Source organism: Dioscorea cayenensis, chromosome 16 (genome assembly GCF_009730915.1).
Source record: "Dioscorea cayenensis subsp. rotundata cultivar TDr96_F1 chromosome 16, TDr96_F1_v2_PseudoChromosome.rev07_lg8_w22 25.fasta, whole genome shotgun sequence".
Lineage (NCBI taxonomy): Eukaryota > Viridiplantae > Streptophyta > Magnoliopsida > Dioscoreales > Dioscoreaceae > Dioscorea > Dioscorea cayenensis.
Window position 1 is genome coordinate 23,549,277 of NC_052486.1, and position 16,360 is coordinate 23,565,636.

The window sequence follows — 16,360 nt, forward strand, 5'->3', positions numbered from 1 at the left end:
ATATATATCACCATGCTTAATTAATCCTATCAAAAGACCACATCTAAAGTCAATTAGTTTAATCACTTTTATCAATTTATATATATATATATATATAAATCTTTTGTGAAATTTAATAAGGGATTAGAATATAAGGGCATGGGAAGGACAAAGAAAAAAGGTGGTGGTGATGTTGAGATATAGAATCCTAGTGGCTACTTATTCATGCATGAACATGGGAAGAGTTGGTGTTATTAGTTGGAGAAGATTGCAAGACATGAAGTGGTGGGTGATTTGATTTATAAATATTGAATTTGAATTTAATTGGAATACAAGGTCAAGTTGGTGGGTTTTAAACAAATTAAGTTTGTTTAATTAAGAGTTCACTGAGATACACCTTCATTAATTAGCTAGATAGATGCTCTCATGTGGTTATTAATTGGGCACCTACCATGCAAATTAATGGGGAATTCATGTGGTAGAGTGAATAGAAAAATCATGTGGAGATGATGATGGATCCCTTCTAACTTCCTTTTTATGATTATTTTGAGCCTTTAGGCACTCTCCTACTTGTCCTTTTTGTCTCTTTGAATTTTTATCTTGATCTACAATGTTATTTATGAGATTTATTTATTATTATTTTTTAAAATGAATAAATCATACCTCCGTTAAATAATGGAGCGGAGCGGATACAAAACAAAGTAGTTGATATCTCTAAAATGATATGAGCGTTAATGGAAATAGGGCCAGCTAGAGCCTAGATCTAGTGTTTATTCATCGAGTTTTTAATTCGATCAATGCAGTAGGATCCCGTGAATTTAGAGTTAAGTTTAATTGTCAAAATTGGCTTAATCAATTTGATATTTTTTTACCTCTCAAATTACATAGATCCAAAAAAAAATGATTTATTTTAATTATAGTCGTGCGTAATTAACAGAAATTTTTTTTATACTTCAAAATTCAATTTTTTTATTACAGTTAAATATTACAAACGATAAGCTATATTAAGAGGTTCACTCTGACCTTGAGATGGGGCTCAATTAGATGGGATCTTCATGAAGCCTTAATTAGTTTAAGGAATTATGAAACTGAGTGAGTCTAAATATGTGACTAATGTGGTTCATATATATTTGAACATCTAAAGAATAATTTAAGAAGAGATGGTTAATAAATTACACCATTATGACAGTCTCTTCCATCCCTTCAATGCTAAAGTGTCTAGTGTGACAATGTGCTATTTATGAGATTGCTTGCTCTTCAAGAGCATGGCTTATCCATTTTCATTAAAAAAATACATCTAATAACAACGTACTTAAGTTTGAGATTTCTTGAAGAGTGTTCTTCATTTCACCCAAGATTCTCCATTGAATTAAAATAATAATAATAATAATTAACATATATAAATTTTGAAATCAAACGAAGGTGTTATATCAAAGAAACAATAATATTGTCCTAAAAGATCACATCTTGTACAAAAAAATCCATGGCACTAATCCTAATGAAAAACCAAAAGAGTAGTAGACCTTCCACAAGTCCAAAAGTCACTAACAATGAGCACAAAAGATGGAGACATTTTGAAGACTATACATCATAAACAACTTGCAATATAATTCAATATAGTTTTTGGGAGTAGAGAAAAACAAAGCTGTCCATCCATTTCTAATTACTTTATATATATATATCTATCTAAGTCTATGACATTAATACATAACAGCATATATATATATATATATATATGCCATCTCAACCATTTGGCACCTAAACATCATTATCCCTTTAAACTACTAATATTTCTACAGTGAATGAATACTCATTCAGGGTAGTGATCCCACGGACTCGAGTCCGTGGGATCTAAGCTACACCCGAGACGTGGCTGCACAGCAGCCGCGCCTTTTAATTTTTAAAAAACAAATTTTCCTCGATTTATTTAAGTTTAAATTTTAATAAAAATAAACAAAGGGCAGTATGGTCATTTACTTTGCCTTATCTTCATCAATACAATCCTAACAACCTTGCCACATTGACATTTCATCAAGCATCTGTCGTTCCAGGACAGCTAGCACTAACCTTCTCAAATACTCTTCTCCTAATTACATCCATATTCTTCTAATTTCATCCATAAGCAAACTCAAACAACCCATTAACCAACATTTCACTGTATTTCAAACAACACATATCATTGCCTTTTCATTTATATGAAATCAATACAATCCATAAGCAAACTCAAACAACCCATTAACCCATTAACTCAAACAATCATATTCCCTCCATCTGGGTAGCTGATTCCTGTGCCACACAATCCCAATCATGTTGCGTTGCTCCAACCCCAACGGGATGGCAGCCATCTGGATCGGCGAAGGAGTGTTGAAACCAGGACTTTCCACAGCCTTGAGGAGGTCGGTGCTCAACCGGCTCTCGCCCCAGCCACACATCCATAGTTCAAGCGGATCAGCAGATCTTGAAGGAGGACTCGACCAATCTGTTGATCTTGATGGACGATTGGGAAGATCAATCGATCTTGGATGGGAGCCGAAGTCAAAAAGATTCGGTCACTGACGGGGAGGAATGTTCTCGCATAGACCATAAGCTACAAGATCGGGGCCGTGGAACACTGCAGGGAGATCAACATCAACATCGTCGGCAGTGATGAAGCGGGCCTGGACGAAAAGAAGAAGAAGTCGCAGGAAAGGGATAAAGATAAGGCAGTATGGTCAAAGTAAATGACCATACTGCCCTTTGTTTATTTTTATTAAAATTTAAACTTAAATAAATCGAGGAAAATTTTGTTTTTTAAAAATTAAAAGGCGTGGCTGCTATGCAGCCACGTCTCGGGTGTAGCTTAGATCCCACGGACTCGAGTCCGTGGGATCACTACTCTACTCATTCATTGATAAATATATATATATATAAAAATAAATAAGGAAAACATTGAAACATCATTCCATCAATGAAACATCAATCTTTCAAACTATATATATATATATATATAGATATATAGATATATAGAGAAAGGAAGGCTAGTAACCTAAAGTTTCAAAGCCGAGACACACGGCCACTTGCCACCTTTCTCTGTTTTTTTCATTTCCATTTGAATGTCTAGAGGGAAAAAGAGAGTGAATTCTCATAAAGAAATCAATCATGCAAACCAACAAAACACAACAAGGCAAAAACCATATAGCAATAAAAATCAAAATATCAACTGTTGTACGGATAAAAGTTTAATTATATCTATTATTATATTTAATGAAATAATACGTGCTAATTATTTAGCTCAATAAAACGTTAAACGGGGCTTTAGTCTTTATATAATTATATTTTTTGTTTTTTCTAACTGAGTCTATTCAATTAAAGAATGAGTACTTTTGTCTCATAATCAGCTCTTGTCTACCTAGCTAATTAACATGTTTATATATATATATATATATATATATCCAAACCTAACTTGCTAATAAATATCTAAGTATATAATAACTCTGTAAATTAACATACATTATACACAAATCCATTGATGTATATATATACTTATAATACAATGGTGTCAAGTGTCAACATAATTTGTTCAGTAAATAATTATAAATAAAATTTATAAAAATTAATTTTTTTAAAAAAACTTATTTCTATGATGACCACCACCTTGCTCATCTTCTCCACCTTTGTTGCAAGGCAAGCCTATAAGGGAGTGCCAAAGCAACACAACAAAGTCAGCGTCTTGTTGCAATATAAAAATAAGAAAAATAAATAAATAAATTTAAGTTTAGTAGTGAGAAGCCATCTTTCTCTCTTTCTCTCTCAATTGTCTACATAAAACTACTCCTTTGGCTTCTTTTAGTTCTTTAAGAACAAACTCTCAAGTTTTTCCATCCTTTCTCCTTAAAAAAAAATCCCATCTTGTTCCCACCTTCCCTCTTTGATCAATCCCATGCTTTGAAAAACAAAAGAAACAGTACAAAAACAAGCAAAGTTTTTTTTTTTAGATCTTCTCCATCTTGAAGATATATATATATATTCTAGTTCTAACTCAGAATTCATGATCTTGAGTTTTAGACATGTGTGACTTCTTTTGGAAAAGGATGGAGAACAACCAAGGTGATCTTGCAGACATAGTTAGAGCAAGCAATAGAGTTGCAGATGGATCACTGAAGACCGATGTTTCGGTGTCTTCAGATAACTGGCAGTTCATGCCTTCAGAGCCACTGAGCTTCTTCTCTCCAGCAAGTGATCATGTTCAAAGGGAGGACTTCATTGATCCTTTTAGCAACCTCATGAAGGACCCTTTCTTCAATGAGTTATCAGTCTCTTCCTTTCTTGAATCTCATGATCATTTATTAGCAAAACCCACAAACATGTTAAATGAGGACATTATTGTTAGTAGGCCTTCTAATGTCTACTCAAAGATGTTTCAGATCTCTCCGGGAAGTTCTAAGCCTTCTCCTTCTCCGATCATCATCGGTGGCTCTCCGGCTGATCATCTTGGTGTTCAGATCTCTTCTTCTCAATCTCCAACAATCAAAAGAAGGTGACTAATTCATTCATTCTTGTTTGTTTTTCTATCAAGATTATTTGGATGAAATATATATATAATTCTATAGCATAAGATATATATATATATATATATAATTTAATTCCATGAAGAACCTGAATTTTAGGCAAACTAGTTCTTTTGATGGGATTGATGCAAATGGACTAACTGACTTATCATTAATGTTTCAATATATATATATAACTATCAAAGTCTTGTGCTTGTCACTGGTTAATAATTAAGATGACATGATTAAATCTATGGAAAAAATAAACTTAATTTGATTTTCATGGTTGTGATTTTAGGAAGAACCAAGCAAAGAGGGTGGTTTGCATTCCAGCACCAGCAGCAGTAAGCAACAGATCAAGTGGTGAAGTTGTTCCTTCTGATCTTTGGGCTTGGAGAAAGTATGGCCAAAAACCAATCAAAGGTTCTCCTTATCCAAGGTATGAGTTATTTAATTTATACCTCTAATTATGAGTTTCATCTTCAAAGAATTCAATTTGAAGACTAATTATATATGAAATGAAATTTAAAATCAAATGCAGGGGTTATTATAGATGTAGTAGTTCCAAAGGATGTTCAGCAAGGAAACAAGTAGAACGTAGTAGGACTGATCCAAACATGCTGGTGATCACCTACACATCAGAGCACAACCATCCATGGCCAACTCAGAGGAATGCACTTGCCGGTTCAACGAGGTCTCAACCGTCGAAAAAAACTGCTCGTCACCGATGAAAAACAACCCGGACAACTCAACACCTGAATTACTTATAAGTTCAAGTGCTCCTCCATTCATCAAAGATGAAGTTTTTAATGAAAACTACAAACCAATGATACAGGAATCAGCTGATGATTTCTTTGCTGATTTAGCAGAGTTGGAGTCTGACCCAATGAGACTCATTTTCTCAAAAGATCAGCTGATCAATGATCATGATGAGAAGGATCAGATCAACAAAGAGGCAATGGATGATAATGATGATGATGATGATGATAATGATGATGATCCTTTCTGTTATACCCAGTGTTTACTGTAGATTACTATAGCCCATTTCTATAGATTTTCAGCCCGTTACTGTAGCGACTTGTTCCTGTAGAAGCCTGGTTTGATAGAGGCCTGGTACTGTAGCAGCCCGAAAATTCTCCCTTAAAACATTTCTTCTTCTTCTTTTCTTCTTCTCTTCTTCTTTCCTTGTCTTGGCCGAACCTTCCCATTTTCTTATTTTTTTTTTCCGGCGAAGTTTTCCGGCGAACCAAGCATCCTATCTCTTCCTCCTTCACCATTGAGCTTGGTAAGCATAGATTTATGGTTTTATACCGTATTTATTCTTGTATTTTCCTTGTTTTAGTTTTTTTCAAAACCTAGAATTTCTCCATGGATTTGCATGTTTATAGGTTTAAATTGAAGCCATTGAATTGTTGATCTTGTGTGAGAATGTTGTAGAAGAAAATTTGTGATTTAGAGTTGTAAATTGGGAGAAAACCATAGTATAGGGCTCGGTTTTACTGTAGCAAGGTCGAATTTACTGTAGCACCGGCAATCTTTAGTTGTTTCTTTGATTTCTTTGGATTAGATTGAAGCTAAAACCCCTAGAAACTCATTGGGAACCTTTAAACCTAGTTTTGAGCCAACCCTAGGATCGAATTAGGGTTGTTTGTTAGAAAACTTAGGGTTTTTCTTGTTTGTTTTGTTTTTGTTAAATTTTGTTGTATTTTGTTATGCTTTGGCAAGGAGAAGAAGTCTTGGCTCGAGGCAAAGACTTAGCCGAGGAGTAGCTTGCGAGGAAGATAAATTGCCGATCCTGTGAGTGGAATTATTTAGCATAGCTTTATTAGAAGAATGCCAATAGCTATATATATATATATATATATATGCATTTCATGTTTTAAGTAAGTTTTATTGATTTATACTTGTTTGGTAATTTGGTGAATGATAATTATTGTTGAGGCAAATCTTGGATGTCTCTTTTGGCTTTTGTTTTGTTATCGTGGAAATTGTGATTGATATATGTATCCATGAGTTTGTGAAATCTTTATTTTGTTTGAAACTTGAGTTTTGTTATGGAAATCTTTGATTTGGTGAAATCCTAGGCTTGAAGCAAATTTTGGATTGTTGAAAGGAAAAGGATTTCCATGTTGTTGCTTGTGTTGGGACTTGCAAATTATTTTTGTGTTAAAAAGTTTGGGCTTTGCTTATGTAGTTTATCTTGTCCTCGTGCAAATGGTCGAGGTATTCTTGATTTATGATCATGGATGGATATTGTATCTCGAGTGGAGTTGTATTTTATTGTGGTGATTGTTTTGGTGATATCCCATCGCAGAGGGCGGTCTTCACGGCCGACCTTTTTGAGGGTGGCGTGTCGACCCGGCCGATTACTACGAGGGCCAGTTCAGGTGGGAGTGTAGAGCCCTGACTGGATATTCATCGGGTAGCCGGAGTCACCAACCGATGAACTGATGGGTCAACGTCAAGGGCATGAGTACCTTGGCGGCTCGAACTCAGCCATGGCCACGCGAAGGTTTAGAGAGTTTTCTAGACCATGTTATGTTGGGTGAGTGTTGGGTATTGTGTTTATTTATTTCAAACCCATGATATTTTTGTTGTTTTACTTGTATTTAAAAACCATGCTTTATGATTTTTTTGTGTTGTAAACCCTAGTTGGGGGTAAAAAGAGTTTTCTTGGTATTATTATGTTTTTTTAATTCTCTTGAAGGCTTCTATTATATGTAATAATGTTTCTAAACTTGTATCACTTTGGTAAAGCATTTATTTTGATGATTTATTATTATTATTATTTGCTGTTGGTGTATATTTTTCTGCTAAGGTTGTGCTAACCTCCCTCACTGAGTAACTTGAGTTACCCATCCTCTTTCTTCCTCCCGCATCATGCAGTAGTAGGTGTGACCGTGTGGCAGCAGACTCGGGCATTTACTACTATTCTATCATCTATTGTATTTCCTTCGGCTCATGTATGTTGTTGTTGTCATGGAACATGTTATAAGACCCTATGGATCCACTAGTGTGTAGAAAACTTGTTGCATGGTTTAGTATTTAAATACTCTTAAACTTCACGTATTACCATTTCCCTACCTGTTGTTAGGGTTGTTTCCGCTGTATTTTGTGAACCTCCATATTTTCCGTATCCTATTGTTGTTGTTGTTGTTGTTGTTGTTGTTGTTGTTACTCGCTGTCTGTGTAACATTGTTTTTCCTGCTCTATATCCGCGATACGTATATTGTTGAATTCCGGTGTGTTGATTAGCCTTGCGCATCCCGAGGGTTGAGTGGCGGGGTATCCCTCCTCGGGATTGCTGCGGCGATTGTCGCTGTCTCGTGGGCCCGCTGGGTCGGGCGTGACAATTTTATTGGTATCAGAGCTATTGGTTTAGACTAATAGCTGTATCTTTTTCTTGTCTTTGACTGTCTTCTGTAGTAACTAGTGGATCCAATTAGAGTTGAGCATGTAGCATTGTTGCATATAGGAATTGATTTTGAAAAGTTGTTTTGGTGTCTTTTTTTCAAGTAAAAATGCCAAGATAACGCTCGCAAGACACGCAGCTGGATGCAGCGATTGCTCTCGCTGTTGAGCCTACCATCGCACCGCCTAGAGGTGGACGGCGTGGAGTGCCATCTCCACCGTCCTCTCCTTCGCCGCCTAGGCAGGAGGCCAATTCTAGGCATGCACTGCCAGTAGCGGCGACAGGCATGCTCCTAGAGTACCCGAGCCTGCGCCCCTGCACCCCTGTCCCGGAGTTAGCTCCGTCCCCAGAGGCGGTCGCAGCCTTCGAGCCTATTGGGACAATCGGGATAAGCAGGCCCGACCCATCGGGAGTTCGAGAGACTTCATGAGCTTTTGGAGCATGTATGGAGAGGATGTACCGATCACAGCACCACACGCTTCAAAGACCACCCCGAACGCAGCTGGGGTTCCCCTAGTCCCCTGCAGAGAGGATGAGAGGTCCAGCCGTAGTTTGTTCTTGTCTAAGCTCCCCGAAGGAAGCCCGGCGCTAGGGCTCGCAGTTCTTTTGATGGCACGAGCGATGCCATGGTTGCCAAAGAGTGGCTAAAGCGGGTGATAGCTACTTTCGACTGACATGGTTCTAGAAGAAGACCCGAGGCTCAAGGTTGCTACGAGGTTACTTGAGTGCAGAGCCGTAGTTTGGTGGGAAAAGTCCGAAAGGTCGCTCCCGTGTTGTTTTTGAGTTGGTCGATTTTCGGAGGGAGTTTGACGAGGAGTACTACACCGCTTTCCATAGAGACCGGAAAAGGCAGGAGTTCATGCAGTTGAACCAGGGTAGCAGATCTGTGACAGAGTATGAGACAGAATTAAAGGACCTAGCAAACTTTGTACCAGAACTGGTAGGTTCTGAGGAAGTTCTATGTTCGAAGTTCGAGGCCGGACTGAACCTCGGCGTTCGGGAGAGGATGGCGATCACAGGAAACCGTAGTTTTAAGGAAGTAGCGAGCTGGCCCTTCGAGCAGAAAAGTTGGTTTTGGAAGGCAGACGAATCCGAGAAAGCATCAGTAAGAGGAGAGGTGCAGAAATGAGTCAACCCTCAAAGAAGAGCAGAGGTGAGAGTTCATCTAGTGCTGCACCTTCGCTGGTTTCTTCAGGTTCCACCGCCCGCACTCAGCGGGTACAGAGTTCACTACCTTCGTGCAAAGGTGTCGTGACAGGATCGCCAGGAACTATGCGACGTTGTTGGAATTGTCATAAGTTCCATGGAGGGACGATGTCGAGAACCGCTGCAGATGTTATCGGTGTGGACAAGCGGATCACATCGAGACGCAGATGTCCACCTGTCGACCCGTGGGGACCCTACTCCGGACTTAATCCAGTCATCCTACTCGGCCCTAGAGGTTCACGACCGCGGCTCGAGCACGCACCACCGCTACAAGATCCGTAGCAGGGACGAACAACACCCCTCGCTCGGGAGGATCACGCCCGAGACTAGATCTCGCACTCGTGATCTTTGCCTCGACTAATGAAGAGCCTATGGGTGAGCCGATACGATCACGTGTACAATATCTATCTTTTGTTTGATGCATGTGTATTGTTAGACTCGAGTCATGAGGTCTTTTGTCAGTAAGAAGGAAATTTCGAGGGCTAAATTTTCTTAAGGGGGTAGAATGTTATACCCAAGTGTTTCATCGTAGATTACTATAGCCCATTTCTATAGATTTTCACTCACATCTGTAGCGACTTGTTCCTGTGAGAAGCCCTGGTTTGATAGAGGCCCTGGTCATCGTAGCAGCCTCGAAAAATTCTCCCTTAAAAACATTTCTTCTTCTTCTCTTTCTTCTTCTTCTTCTTTCCTTGTCTTGGCCGAACCTTCCCATTTTTCTTATCCGCGAAGTTTTCCGCGAACCAAGCATCCTATCTCTTCCTCCTTCACCATTGAGCTTGGTAAGCATAGATTTATGGTTTTTATACCGTATTTATTCTTGTATTTTCCTTGTTTTTAGTTTTTTTCAAAACCTAGAATTTCTCCATGGATTTGCATGTTTATAGGTTTAAATTGAAGCCATTGAATTGTTGATCTTGTGTGAGAATGTTGTAGAAGAAAAATTTGTGATTTAGAGTTGTAAATTGGGAGAAAAACCATAGTATAGGGCTCGGTTTCTATCGTAGCAAGGTCGAATTTCTATGTAGCACCGGCAATCTTTAGTTGTTTCTTTTGATTTCTTTGGATTAGATTGAAGCTAAAACCCCTAGAAACTCATTGGGAACCTTTAAACCTAGTTTTTGAGCCAACCCTAGGATCGAATTAGGGTTGTTTGTTAGAAAACTTAGGGTTTTTTTCTTGTTTGTTTTGTTTTTTTGTTAAATTTTTGTTGTATTTTGTTATGCTTTGGCAAGGAGAAGAAGTCTTGGCTCGAGGCAAAGACTTAGCCGAGGAGTAGCTTATGAGGAAGATAAATTGCCGATCCCTGTGAGTGGAATTATTTAGCATAGCTTTATTAGAAGAATGCTAATAGCTATATATATATATATATATATATATGCATTTCATGTTTTAAGTAAGTTTTATTGATTTATACTTGTTTGGTAATTTGGTGAATGATAATTATTGTTGAGGCAAATCTTGGATGTCTCTTTTGGCTTTTGTTTTGTTATCGTGGAAATTGTGATTGATATATGTATCCATGAGTTTGTGAAATCTTTATTTTGTTTGAAACTTGAGTTTTGTTATGGAAATCTTTGATTTGGTGAAATCCTAGGCTTGAAGCAAATTTTGATTGTTGAAAGGAAAAAGGATTTCCATGTTGTTGCTTGTGTTGGGACTTGCAAATTATTTTTGTGTTAAAAAGTTTGGGCTTTGCTTATGTGTTTATCTTGTCCTCGCAGCAAATGGCCGAGGTATTCTTGATTTATGATCATGGATGGATATTGTACTCGAGTGGAGTTGTATTTTATTGTGGTGATTGTTTTGGTGATATCCCATCTGCAAAGAGGCGGTCTTCACGCCGCCTTTTGAGGTGGGCGTGTCGACCGACTGATTACTACGAGGGCCGCCTCGTGGGAGTGTAGAGCCCCGATCGGATATTCATCGGTAGCCTGAGTCACCAACCGGTGAACTCGATGGGTCAACGCTCAAGGGCATGAGTACCTTTGGCGGCTCGAACTCCAGCCATGGCCACGGCGAAGGTTTAGAGAGTTTTCTAGACCATGTTATGTTGGGTGAGTGTTGGGTATTGTGTTTATTTATTTCAAACCCATGATATTTTTGTTGTTTTACTTGTATTTAAAAACCATGCTTTTATGATTTTTTTGTGTTGTAAACCCCTAGTTGGGGTAAAAAAAGAGTTTTCTTGGTATTATTATGTTTTTTTAATTCTCTTGAAGGCTTCTATTATATGTAATAATGTTTCTAAACTTGTATCACTTTGGTAAAAGCATTTATTTTGATGATTTATTATTATTATTATTTGTCGTTGGTGTATATTTTTTTCTCGCTAAGGTTGTGCTAACCTCCTCACTCGAGTAACTTGAGTTACCCATCCCTCTTTCTTCCTCCCGCATCTGCGGTGTAGTAGGTGTGACCGTGGTGGCAGCAGATCGGGCATTTACTACTGTTCTATCTTCTGTTGTATTTCCTTTAGCTCATGTATGTTGTTGTTGTCATGGAACATGTTATAAGACCCTATGGATCCACTAGTGTGTAGAAAAACTTGTTGCATGGTTTAGTATTTAAATACTCTTAAACTTCGTGTATTACCATTTCCCATCGTTGTTAGGGTTGTTTCCCCTGTATTTTGTGAACCCCTATATTTTCTCGTATCCCTATTGTTGTTGTTGTTGTTGTTGTTGTTGTTGTTGTTACCGTCGTCTGGTAACATTGTTTTTTCCGCTCTATATCTGCGATATGTATATTGTTGAATTCGGTGTGTTGATTAGCCTTGCGGCATCCCGAGGGTTGAGTGGCGGGTATCCCTCCTCGGGATTCGCTGCGCGCGATTGTCGTCCTCGTGGGCCCGCTGGGTCGGGCGTGACAATTTTTATTGGTATCGAGCTATTGGTTTAGACTAATAGTCGTATCTTTTTCTTGTCTTTGACTGCCTTCCCGTAGTAACTAGTGGATCCGATTAGAGTTGAGCATGTAGCATTGTTGCATATAGGAATTGATTTTGAAAAGTTGTTTTGGTGTCTTTTTCAAGAAAAATGCCAAGATAACGCCTGCCAAGACACGCAGCTGGGAGCAGCTTGCTCCCCTGGCTGAGCCTACTCATCGCACCGCCTAGAGGTGGACGGGCGTGGAGTGCCATCTCCACCGTCCCTTCCTTCGCCGCCTAGGCAGGGAGGCTAATTTAGGCACGCACTCGCTGTAGCAGCGCCAGATGCATGCTCCTAGAGTACCTGAGCCTCGTGCCCCTGCACCCCAGCCGCCCGAGTTAGCTCTGGCCCCGTGAGGCGATGCAGGCCTTCGTGAGCCTATTGGGACAATCGGGGATAGGCAACGACCCATCGGGAGTTCGAGAGACTTCATGAGCTTTTGGAGCATGTATGGAGAGGATGTACCGACTCGCTGCAGCCCACACGCCTCAAAGACCACCCCGAATGCAGCTGGGCTCCCTAGTCCTCGCAGAGGACAAGTAGGGTCCGACCTGTAGTTTGTTCTTGTCTAAGCTCCCCGAAGGAAGCCCGACAGCTTAGGGTCGCAGCTTTTTGATGGCACGAGCGATGCCATGGTTGCCAAAGAGTGGCTAAAGCGGGTGATAGCTACTTTCGACGACATGGTTCTAGAAGAAGACCTGAGGCTCAAGGTTGCTACGAGGTTACTCGAGGGCGAGCCGAGTTTGGTGGGAAAGTCCGAAGGTCGCTCCCGTGTTGTTTTGAGTTGGTCAGATTTTCAGAGGGAGTTTGACGAGGAGTACTACACCCGTTTCCATAGAGACCAGAAAAGGCAGGAGTTCATGCAGTTGAACCAGGGTAGCAGATCTGTGACAGAGTATGAGACAGAATTAAAGGACCTAGCAAACTTTGTACCGTAACCGGTAGGTTCCGAGGAAGTTCTATGTTCGAAAGTTCGAGGCCGGATCGAACCCTCGGCTGCTCGGGAGAGGATGGCGCCACAGTGAAACCGTAGTTTTTAAGGAAGTAGTGCAGCTTGGCCCTTCGAGCGTAGAAAAGTTGGTTTTGGAGGCGACGAATCCGAGAAAAGCATCGATGAAGAGGAGAGGTGCGAAATGAGTCAACCCTCAAAGAAGAGCGAGGTGAGAGTTCATCTAGTGGTGCACCTTCGCTGGTTTCTTCGAGGTTCCACCGCCCGCACTCGGGCGGCAGAGTTCACTACCTCGTGCAAAGTGTGTCGCATGAGATCGGCAGGAACTATGCGATGCAGTGTTGGAATTGTCATAAGTTCCATGGAGGACGATGTCGAGAACCGCGCAGATGTTATCAGTGTGGACAAGCGGATCACATCAGGACGCAGTGTCCACTGTTGACCCGTGGGGACCCTACTCCGGGACTTAATCCGGTCATCCTACTCGGGCCTAGAGGTTCACGACTGCGGCTCAGCACGCACCACCGCTACAAGATCCGTAGCAGCGAACAACACCCCTCGTCCGGGAGGATCACGCCTGCAGACTAGATCTCGCACCGTGATCTTGCCTCGACTAATGAAGAGCCTAAGGGTCGAGTCGACATGATCGCTGTACAATATCTATCTTTTGTTTGATGCATGTGTATTGTTAGACTCGAAAGTCATAGAGGTCTTTTTGTCGGGTAAGAAGGAAATTTCGAGGGCGTAAATTTTTCTTAAGGGGGTAGAATGTTATACCCAAGTGTTTCATCAGTAGATTACTATAGCCCATTTCTATAGATTTTTCACCTCGCTATCAGTAGCGACTTGTTCCTCGTAGAAGCTCCGGGTTTGATAGAGGCTCTGCATCAGTAAAGTGACTCGAAAAATTCTCCCTTAAAAACATTTCTTCTTCTTCTTTTTCTTCTTCTCTTCTTCTTTCCTTGTCTTGGCCGAACCTTCCCATTTTTCTTATCCGGCGAAGTTTTCCGCGAACCAAGCATCCTATCTCTTCCTCCTTCACCATTGAGCTTGGTAAGCATAGATTTATGGTTTTATACCGTATTTATTCTTGTATTTTCCTTGTTTTAGTTTTTTCAAAACCTAGAATTTCTCCATGGATTTGCATGTTTATAGGTTTAAATTGAAGCCATTGAATTGTTGATCTTGTGTGAGAATGTTGTAGAAGAAAAATTTGTGATTTAGAGTTGTAAATTGGGAGAAAACCATAGTATAGGGCTCGGGTTTCTACCGTAGCAAGGTCGAATTTCATCGTAGCACCGGCAATCTTTTAGTTGTTTCTTTTGATTTCTTTTGGATTAGATTGAAGCTAAAACCCCTAGAAACTCATTGGGAACCTTTAAACCTAGTTTTTGAGCCAACCCTAGGATCGAATTAGGGTTGTTTGTTAGAAAAACTTAGGGTTTTTCTTGTTTGTTTTGTTTTTTTGTTAAATTTTGTTGTATTTTTGTTATGCTTTTGGTAAGGAGAAGAAGTCTTGGCTCGAGGCAAAAGACTTAGCCGAGGAGTAGCTTAGCAGGAAGATAAATTGCCGATCCTCGTGAGTGGAATTATTTAGCATAGCTTTATTAGAAGAATGCCAATAGCTATATATATATATATATATATATATGCATTTCATGTTTTAAGTAAGTTTTATTGATTTATACTTGTTTGGTAATTTGGTGAATGATAATTATTGTTGAGGCAAATCTTGGATGTCTCTTTTTGGCTTTTTGTTTTGTTATCGTGGAAATTGTGATTGATATATGTATCCATGAGTTTGTGAAATCTTTTATTTTTGTTTGAAACTTGAGTTTTGTTATGGAAATCTTTGATTTGGTGAAATCCTAGGCTTGAAGCAAATTTTTGGATTGTTGAAAGGAAAAGGATTTCCATGTTGTTGCTTGTGTTGGGACTTGCAAATTATTTTGTGTTAAAAAGTTTGGGCTTTGCTTATGTGTTTATCTTGTCCTCGTGCAAATGGTCGAGGTATTCTTGATTTATGATCATGGATGGATATTGTACTCGAGTGGAGTTGTATTTTTATTGTGGTGATTGTTTTGGTGATATCCTCATCGCAGTAGGGCGGTCTTCACTGCCAGCCTTTTTGAGGTGGCGTGTCGACCGTCCGATTACTACGAGGGCCAGTCGGTGGGAGTGTAGAGCCCTGACTGGATATTCATCGGTAGCCGGAGTCACCAACCGGGTGAACTCGATGGGTCAACGCTCAAGGGCATGAGTACCTTTGGCGGCTCGAACCTCAGCCATAGCCACGGCGAAGGTTTAGAGAGTTTTTCTAGACCATGTTATGTTGGGTGAGTGTTGGGTATTGTGTTTATTTATTTCAAACCCATGATATTTTTGTTGTTTTTACTTGTATTTAAAACCATGCTTTATGATTTTTGTGTTGTAAACCCTAGTTGGGGTAAAAAGAGTTTTCTTGGTATTATTATGTTTTTAATTCTCTTGAAGGCTTCTATTATATGTAATAATGTTTCTAAACTTGTATCACTTTGGTAAAAGCATTTATTTTGATGATTTATTATTATTATTATTTTGTCAGTTGGTGTATATTTTTTTCTCGCTAAGGTTGTGCTAACCTCCCTCACTCGAGTAACTTGAGTTACCCATCCCTCTTTTCTTCCTCCCGGGCATCGCGGGTGTAGTAGGTGTGACCGTGTGGCAGCAGATCTTGGGCATTTACTACTATTCTATCATCTATTGTATTTCCTTCGGGCTCATGTATGTTGTTGTTGTCATGGAACATGTTATAAGACCCTATGGATCCACTAGTGTGTAGAAAAACTTGTTGCATGGTTTAGTATTTAAATACTCTTAAACTTCGTGTATTACCATTTCCCTACTCGTTGTTAGGGTTGTTTCCCTGTGTATTTTGTGAACCTCTATATTTTCTGTATCCTATTGTTGTTGTTGTTGTTGTTGTTGTTGTTGTTGTTACTGTCGTTGTGTAACATTGTTTTTCTCGCTCTATATCCGCGATATGTATATTGTTGAATTCCGTGTGTTGATTAGCCTTGCGGCATCCCGAGGTTGAGTGGCGGGGGTATCCCTCCTCGGGATTGCTCGCGGCGATTGTCGCGTCTCGTGGGCCCGCGGGTCGGGGCGTGACACTTTCAGTATGCTTGACTCATGGGGTGGTGGAAATTAACTGATCATTGAATTTGGAGAAGAAGCAAAGAAAGGTTTATAACAAGACCTTGTAACAGTACCAATAAAAAGACATAATATTGTTATACATTTATATATATACATACAAGTGCTCATTTTGTTCCAGGTCTAGCTATAAACCTTTAATGTATATGTATATGCATCATGC

The 16,360-nt window shown here is 39.6% G+C and overlaps 1 protein-coding gene across 1 annotated transcript in view; it reads left to right on the forward strand.

Annotated features, from left to right (window-relative positions):
• The first annotated feature begins 3,752 nt into the window (after positions 1-3,752).
• LOC120278868 (probable WRKY transcription factor 14) overlaps positions 3,753-16,360 on the forward strand; it is a 12,609-nt gene continuing 1 nt past the window's right edge. The window contains 5 exon segments of the mRNA XM_039285615.1: positions 3,753-4,495; positions 4,804-4,944; positions 5,047-5,222; positions 5,225-5,507; positions 16,156-16,360. The exon segment at positions 16,156-16,360 is cut by the window's right edge and continues 1 nt beyond it. Coding sequence (XP_039141549.1) covers positions 4,026-4,495; positions 4,804-4,944; positions 5,047-5,222; positions 5,225-5,507; positions 16,156-16,192 — 1,107 coding nt within the window. The 5' untranslated portion in view covers positions 3,753-4,025 and the 3' untranslated portion in view covers positions 16,193-16,360.